The sequence below is a fragment of the Ornithodoros turicata genome, chromosome 8 (assembly GCF_037126465.1).
Source record: "Ornithodoros turicata isolate Travis chromosome 8, ASM3712646v1, whole genome shotgun sequence".
In the NCBI taxonomy this organism is placed as follows: Eukaryota; Metazoa; Arthropoda; class Arachnida; order Ixodida; family Argasidae; genus Ornithodoros; species Ornithodoros turicata.
This window is the reverse complement of record NC_088208.1, coordinates 32,944,355-32,951,921: the sequence shown is the minus strand read 5'-3', so window position 1 is coordinate 32,951,921 and position 7,567 is coordinate 32,944,355. Positions and strand designations below refer to the sequence as shown.

Here is a 7,567-nt window from a genome sequence, read left to right as displayed (position 1 = left end):
GAATGCACCCCCCACCCCCGCAAGGACGAAGTTCTGGGTAAACCAGTGGTTGTAGGCATCGATGTAGACCATCGAATTTTTGCGGCAAAGGTGGTAATGGACGCGTAGGACGATTGTGACAGTGGCGTCACAAGGTCCGCACCGCGTAACGAGACTGATGGGGGTGACGCGCCGCGCGCAGTAATACCTCCATCTTTCACTGGGGCGAGTTCTCCAAAAACGTGAAAAGCACTCTGCGAGCCAGTGATATTTTTTCTGCGTGTAGTGAAATACTGTTACTTATCGTGTGTCGCATGGTATTTAATGGGATCCGGCAATTTGGGGGAGGGGGGGGGTGCGACGAAAGTTTTTGTTGTTGTCGGAGGCACCTTTAGCAGTTCTGGACACAAGGGACAAACTGCCCTGCCTCGACCAACTCAACCCGCCATGCAGTCGATTTAATGCACACATAATTTAATATCGCTATATCAACCGTTCGAAAACACATATTTCTGAACTTCTTTCGCTTTACGGAGCGACTCTCCAAAGCGTATTGCGGTTTTGTCCTCGCGGCCATGTCCCTGTAAGCACTCGGAACTGTCTCTGTACCGTTGCACAGTACCTTCACTCTGTGGCACAGTCGCTTGTCTCCATCTGTCACCAAGGCAACGAAACACTGTAGGCTGCCACGAGGATACGTCCGCCCGCTGAAACGACCTTTGGGTCACAAGCATCGTCTTATTTAGTGTCCGTTCAGAAGACGAATCGCAAAACGTGGCTATTTCCATCGTGTACGCCTCCGCTTCCGGTAGCAACATCAATGCAGCACTGATGCTGTCGTAATGTCTCGGAACGAAGAACTCGTCGACATCGAGCGTCACGACATGCTCGACTTGCGACCTGGAACGTAGAATACAGTCTTGAAGGAATATTGCGTAAGCGGGAGGCGTCATGACGTCCACCACCGCGTTCTCCCACGGTAGAAGCGTTGCAGATTGTGCAAGTTCCGCTGGAACGCCAGCACCAGTGTACAGCGTGAACCGTGATGCTCCCAAGAGACGATGGAAAGCAATGAATTCGGCCAAGAGGGCGACATTCGGGCTGGGGCCAGTACGACAACACACGCCGACAGTTCTTCGGGGCTCAACTGCCGAGCGTGGCAGGACAGTCGCACGAACTGGAATCCACACCTGAGAGTCCCTTCCGTTGAGAAGGACCGATATGCTCACTGGCACGCGAGCACCAGGCTGCCTGGACCTGCACATTGGAGGACATTGGATTTACGGTATGTTAATGGTGTACAGCCGCCGTCAGACTTAACTGTAACGCGCACGTGCGCAGATGTACACGCCGCGGAGTGTTGACCGCTTGGTTTGAGACTATAGGCAGCGCTAGAGTCACTAAAGCAGACAGAGTAGCGACAGCGACCCACGCCAGCGAGCGAGTTCGCCATCTTGGGTTAGGCAACCGAGGAAACCGGTTTTGGATGGGGGGGACTCAACATGGACGCCGCGTTCTCGGAAGGAGAAAGCACGTGACACGATCGGCCCAATCGCGGACACCGAACGGCGGCTCCAGCGCGGAAATTGAATGCGAGACTCTGTGTCCCTGTTTAGTGACTCTAGCCAGCGCAGTCGGCTGCGAACATGAGTGCGAAGCAGACTGATTATAGGTGCGATAATCGCTCAAATCATATCGAGGCAATGTATGGCTCACCCCACCCTCTGACGAAGTCTCAAAACCCAAGGAATGCTTCGCGGCGCTATAGCATATGCGCAGGCCACGTGCTCGTGCGTTACGGTTAAGCCTGACGGTGACAGTGATATTAAAAAACAATAAAAGGGCTATACCAGGCACATTTGTATGCCACTTACTTGAACTCCAAAGCAACAGCCTTCAGCGGATGTTGTCCTCGTTGCGCTAAATATCGGCACGTTCCACTAGTGACCCGGAAGGAGTTAGGATAGTCCTTGTACACAACTCTGGCCTCCACTGAACAGGACGTGGACGTCATCAAGCCAAGCACGATGATGGGAGGCGTATCTTGATCTGCAGGAGTACAGCAGGCACAACTTGCAGAGTTGTACACGTTACTCGAAAAATGTAATTGATTACAATTACTGTTGCTACTGCGCGAAAAATAATTATTTACCGTTACAAATTACTTCATCAAAAATGTAATACGTTACCGATTAGAAATGTAACGCGTTACATTTCCCGTTACTTTTAAATTGTCTCGCCTCCTGTCCCAGATGAGGACGATCGAATAGGCGTTGAAACATCCGCTTCGTTTTGTTACTATTGTTACTGTTGCTCCAGTAGGTCGCGGTTGTAAGGAATTATCGTATTTCTGTGGTCTGCATGGAACGCGTGAGGACTAGAGACGGCCGCCACAGTCACCTCTGCGTCATTGCTTCAGTCGAAGATCGGGCTTGCTGAAAAGTGTTGCCATTGTTGACAGAAGGTTAAAAAAGTAATAGATTACTCAGATAGATTACTCAGGGCGCACAAGAGATTACTCAGTAATTGATTACCGAAAATTGTAATCAGATTACTTGGAAGATTACTTGCTCACAAAATTAATTGATTACGTTAAAATTTACTGAAAAAAGTAATTGATTACTAGTAACGCAATTACTAGTAACGCGTTACGTACAGCTCTGGGAACAAGTAATCCACAGTTTTAGGAAAGTGAATCTCGTTTCTGACTGACCTGCACGAGAGGAGCTGACAGCTTCCTTGTAGTAATAGAAGGCAGTGTAGACCTGCAGTTCAGCCGGGTACGCCTCTCGCCAGCGGTCCGTGTCATCCACCCACTTCATGTGAGGCAACACTGCACGACGTTCCGTCTCCATCAGACTCGTAACGTCAGCATCTTGCCAGATCCGGCTGAAGAGCACCGTCCGTGCAAGGTAGATGTGGTAGGACAGCACAATGCCGAAAGTCAGAACTACGAAGAAGGCGGCCCAGATTCGCAGCTTTCGTATCTGCTGGGCTGGTATTCTGCTACCCTTTTGAAAAATGAACACACCTTGTAGGGACCGTCTGCATTTCAGTACTCAGTGTAACAGTGGCATAATATGCCAGGACCTTGTGCATAGTACTTACCGCACGACCCCTCCTGTTGGGTACACTGTACGCTGCCGTACGGTACGCATATTCTTCCCACTGGAAGTACCTCGGTTCAGGGTACGTTTCCCACCTTCCGCGCCACTGCTGCTTGTTCATGCTAGCCTACGCAACCAACTGTCAAGCGGAGAAACGACGGAGAGCGTCGGAATCGAACACAATGGGAACACGTGATCGCACGAGCGTTGTCCATAGTTTAGGAATGCTTATTTTCGTGCGTATTGATCTTTCTGTCGACTGAAATGCGCTAAGCGAGCATTTATGGGTGCACAAGATCGTTTTCGGGTTGCTCTGGCAATCGTGCAGTCAGGAGAAATTGCACATTTTAGGCCAGTTAGAAAGTTAGAGGTAGAAGAAGCGTTGTTGTTGCTCCTCAAGCGGGATGGCGCTTATCCGCAAGGGAGATTGGCCAGGGCTAATGAGGTGCGGTCAACAGGGTGGTAAAACAGAGTTAGAACAGGTTAGAGCTGGAGATGAATGAGATGATACTATGGAGAATAGCGCGGTCCCTAACGCCGTTATGGGAGGCCCCGAGGGTTAGCAGAGTTGTCAGGGAGAGCTGAGCACCGATGGAGAGAACACGGGGAACGAGAAGGCGACGACGAATGGTAACATAGGAGGGGCAATCAAGAAGAAGTGATGCAGTACGGCGAATAGGAGAGAGAGAGAGAAGAGGTTGAGAGGGGGAACGCGACAGCGGAAGAGGTGACCAGGAACCCAGGACAGCGATATCTCGTGGATGAAGGAAGGGCAAAAGGTGCACTGTAAACTATGCCCGTAAGGATGGAATGCCGCATTCCCAGGTTCGAAATTAGGGAAAGGAAGTCCGTAAAAAAAGTATATAGGATCGTACAACCTGACGGGCATACAGAATGACAATTGGTTGAGCAAAATAGGCCAGTACGTAATTAGGGAGTCGGATACTAGCGCGTATGCCTGAGATTGACATGAATGTCCCAACCCCTTCTTCTTCATCCTGGACAGAGACATCAGTGAAAACTGTGACATGTGAAGGGAGTCCGTTGAGATGGAAGCACAAGAGCGCGGGGAGAACAGAAGCAGGCTGAAGGTGAGCGCGGCCTGGAGTGAAACGAGGAACGAAATAAAGATGCTGGTGGAGTAAGTAATCGAGAAAAGGAGACGGGCGCTTGATATATCTAAAGAAATAAACGCTCCGCAAAGATTAGTTGAGGACGAATCACATAGCACTCGGCAGCGCGCGGAACGGTCGATGACGCCAAAGGTGACGCGGAAAAAATGCTTTCGGGTGCAGGGATGGATGGATAGATTGATAGTAGGGGCATCCCTGACAGGGGTTTTCAGACATATGTCGGCACAGTTCCCTTAGAAGTCGGCCCAGGACGCACATTCCCCCAGGGCGTAAGTCGTGACGTTGCCCGCCTCTGTGGGGCCGACAACGGCGAGCCTTTCACCAGGTTCAGGTCCGCCTAATCCCATCACCACAACAACCAGGGGCTCCCCTGGCGGGCCTCTTTGCAACGAGGGTCCAGCAGGACCAGGGAGGCCCACATGGTTGTCAGCTGGAATTTGGATGAAAGGGGGGGGATATGCATTTATTAAAGGGAAAGGTCTGCCAGACCTGGATGAAAGGTGTGCATTTGAAATCCTGCAGAAACGGTCTTCACGTGCCGCCGCGTGACGTTTGAAGTGCGCCATTGAATACTTTTTCCTCTACTGTTCACGCTACTCATCCCAACGCGCCATGTTCCTAGCCGTCCCATTCCGTGCCCAGGATATTCCACTGTCGGCATCTTCCATTTTGTCTTTTGGTAGATTGTCAGGTCGTCATTCCGCTCCCCCGCCCACCTTTTATTCAGTCATTTCATTCATATTCGCATAACCGTCATTAATTGGGTCCTCATGTCACGATCCGTGGCCAATTGCCCCGTGCTATGCGCCACTGCGGAGGAAGACGAAGAAGAGGTGCGCCAACTTCAAACCCCTGGTGGCTTTCTTCTCTACATGAAAGCCAATGCCTCGAGCCAGTTGACAGCAGAAGAAGAAGCCTGTTCCAAGCTTGCCGCTGGAGCTGTGTAGTACACCCATTGTGTTCACGCCGTCGCTGAAGAACAATCATGATTGACTTCCCACCAAGCAGCAGTTGCTTACGGCGGAAGGGAGCCGCTACTTCCATTGGTCCTAGTAACGCACTACTCAGGGTAAGAACAGTGCGCACACAGAGGTAGGCGCTATTTTCGCATCGAAGCCGAAGACACCATTCATGACAGATTGGAACGTCGGTCGTGAAAAATGTATGGAGATTGCTGTTGGGTACCTTACAGGTATGGCTCTGGTTTTGTACCGCAAGGGTTCTAAGTTGACGGACTGAGCCCTCGGAAAATCACCCCATGTAGAAAAAAAGCATTTTTGCGGTACCAGCATCACCAGCCTTAGCTCTCTTACGGTCTGTGTTCATGAACGACTCATGCGGAAGGCCTCCGTCAGCACCGTCAAGTGAGGCAAGATCAGTATTAACCTATAACGAGTCAGTGGCACAGAACCCCTTTGATTAATGCCGCCGCCCGATGGGGTAACATTAGCCTATTACAATCCTTCAGGGCTCCCTGATGGAGCACCTATTGCACCACGCTCCCTATTGCAATCCATTAGGCTACCATCAGGTTCCATTAAAAACTCTTCGTGGGCCATCAGAAAGTTTTCGACCAGGGTTTCGTCTAAATACCATTTCATCTTCCAGTTTTTCATTTCCTTATTTCTTTTCACTTGCAGTTCTTTCTTCATCCTTTCGTCTTCGGAATTGTGATTTTCGTCACGTTCGACTTCATGTTGCCTAACACCACGTCGGCTCCTGAACCATACCCTATGGATATTCTGCACGCCGCTGATGGCGACGGCCCAATCCCGATGAACGCGACGCTTGTGAACAGCACTTCATTGTGGGTTCTCAATCACAGAGCCTATTACACGTACTCTGCGTTTCTGGACATTCAGTTCGGCGTCATCCGTGTCTTGACCCTCATCAACACAACGGACTACACTAAACGACGAAGGGTCTCTTCCTCGTTTGACTGCCAGGTGGGATACGAGCCAGCCTTACCTATTGACAGCATCGAAGGAGAGCCGGCCTTGCTGGGAGACCTGTCAAACTTTCCGTTCGATTCTTACTTCGTCAATTGTCCGTACCGTAACGACACGGCGGTACCCACCGTTGTCTCGCTATCGTACTGCGAGTTCAACTCTGCGATCTGGCTTCCGATTCAGCTGGTGCGCCGCAAAAGAAGCAAGAAGATCCGGACCATCGGCTTATGCGTTGAGCCTTCCGCGGACGGCCTCATAGATGACATCAGGGTCGCTGAATATTTGGCTTACTACCACATAATCGGCATCACTGACTTCACATTCTACATCAGCAACACTACTCAAGACGTGATGCGCTTTCTGCGAGCCCTGCAGCGTGCCGGCATGAAGATTTCTTTGAGGTTGTGGATTGGCTCCAGTGTCACAAGCAGTGTCGGTTTGGCTGCCTTTATCAACGATTGCGCGTATCGCTACATGGACACGCCTGTTCAGTACATTCTCAGTGCTGGACTGAACGAGTTCGTTGTCCCGCGTCGGAGGAAGACGCTTCAAAGTCTGCTGAACAAGACTAAAGATGCTTATTCGTCGTTCACGTTTCTAAGTTATCCGTTCCAAGAAGTACCGACACCACTGCTGAGGACAGCAGAGCGGGGCAGGAGGCGAGAGACAGTCAGTCCTCCTGGATTGACCTCGAGGGTATTAGCGGAAGTGACCAGAATCGTGGAAGCCGGTCTGCACGTCCCTCTTCAAATGGATGGTGGTGAACAGTACATGTTCGACCCCGATGATGCAAGCGTTAATTTGTACACTAAAATGAATACGCACTTCAACGATACCGTAGAAGACAATGTGGTGATGAAATTCAAGAAGCAAGTGCGCTCGTCACCCGTCTGGGACGTGCTCAGGAAAACAACCCGGAGGGCCTCCAGCCACGTGGCGAAGTACGACGGCTTTGGTGGATCTGTGAAGAGTTGAATAAGGTTGTAGGGGATACTTCGCGTAATACTGTAAAACTATTAGGGCGCGCTTCTTTCTATTTTTCCTTTTTTTTTTTTTTTTTGTTGCTTTGGCAGTTCTTGTGTCACCAACCGTATTAAATTCCAGTGAAAACTACGGAAACTGAGTTCGTCATGACTTTGTGTTTGGCCATTAGGAACTGCGGCAAACTACACGCAGTAAGTAAAATTCCATATTTTATTACCGGGGGCTGGGAATTTAGGCACTAAAAACGATGGAAGTAGGCAGGCATTTAAGTCCTCAAAACACCATCTGGTACGCTATTTCGCTTTGTTTGTACTTGCTTGCTTAAAGACTACGGAACCGTGCAACCTTTTATTTCTGATACACGAATGTTGAGGGGGCCTATAGAGCCACGCTATATTGAATGCTTTGAGTTCTC

The 7,567-nt window shown here is 50.2% G+C and overlaps 2 protein-coding genes across 3 annotated transcripts; one reads left to right on the top strand and one right to left on the bottom strand.

The window, feature by feature from the left end:
• Window positions 1-423: 423 nt before the first annotated feature.
• LOC135366154 (uncharacterized) lies at window positions 424-3,277 on the bottom strand. 2 transcript variants are annotated; one of them, XM_064598810.1, is made up of 4 exons: window positions 3,088-3,277; window positions 2,693-2,990; window positions 1,854-2,028; window positions 424-1,236 (listed from the first exon to the last, which is right to left on the bottom strand). In XM_064598810.1, the coding sequence occupies exons 1-4, from the start codon at window positions 3,205-3,207 to the stop codon at window positions 468-470; spliced, it is 1,362 nt and encodes a 453-aa protein (XP_064454880.1). In that variant the 5' UTR covers window positions 3,208-3,277; the 3' UTR covers window positions 424-467. The 2 variants fall into 2 exon arrangements, with proteins under 2 accessions (XP_064454880.1, XP_064454881.1); XM_064598811.1 differs by having other exon boundaries at window positions 2,693-2,985; window positions 3,088-3,232.
• Window positions 3,278-5,110: 1,833 nt separating this feature from the next.
• On the top strand, window positions 5,111-7,246 carry LOC135367038 (uncharacterized). Its single transcript, XM_064600100.1, has 2 exons — window positions 5,111-5,288; window positions 5,860-7,246. The coding sequence occupies exons 1-2, from the start codon at window positions 5,205-5,207 to the stop codon at window positions 7,141-7,143; spliced, it is 1,368 nt and encodes a 455-aa protein (XP_064456170.1). The 5' UTR covers window positions 5,111-5,204; the 3' UTR covers window positions 7,144-7,246.
• The last annotated feature ends 321 nt before the right edge of the window (window positions 7,247-7,567 follow it).

Excerpts from the sequence above, each read along its gene's own strand:
- LOC135366154 (XM_064598810.1), bottom strand. The coding sequence starts at position 3,207 with ATGAACAAGCAGCAGTGGCGCGGAAGGTGGGAAACGTACCCTGAACCG. Across the intron at positions 2,029-2,692 it reads TGTCAGCTCCTCTCGTGCAG|ATCAAGATACGCCTCCCATC; the intron begins GTCAGTCAGAAA and ends GTACTCCTGCAG. Across the intron at positions 1,237-1,853 it reads GCTGTTGCTTTGGAGTTCAA|GTCCAGGCAGCCTGGTGCTC; the intron begins GTAAGTGGCATA and ends TCCAATGTGCAG.
- LOC135367038 (XM_064600100.1), top strand. The coding sequence starts at position 5,205 with ATGATTGACTTCCCACCAAGCAGCAGTTGCTTACGGCGGAAGGGAGCC. Across the intron at positions 5,289-5,859 it reads CTAGTAACGCACTACTCAGG|TTCTTTCTTCATCCTTTCGT; the intron begins GTAAGAACAGTG and ends TTTCACTTGCAG.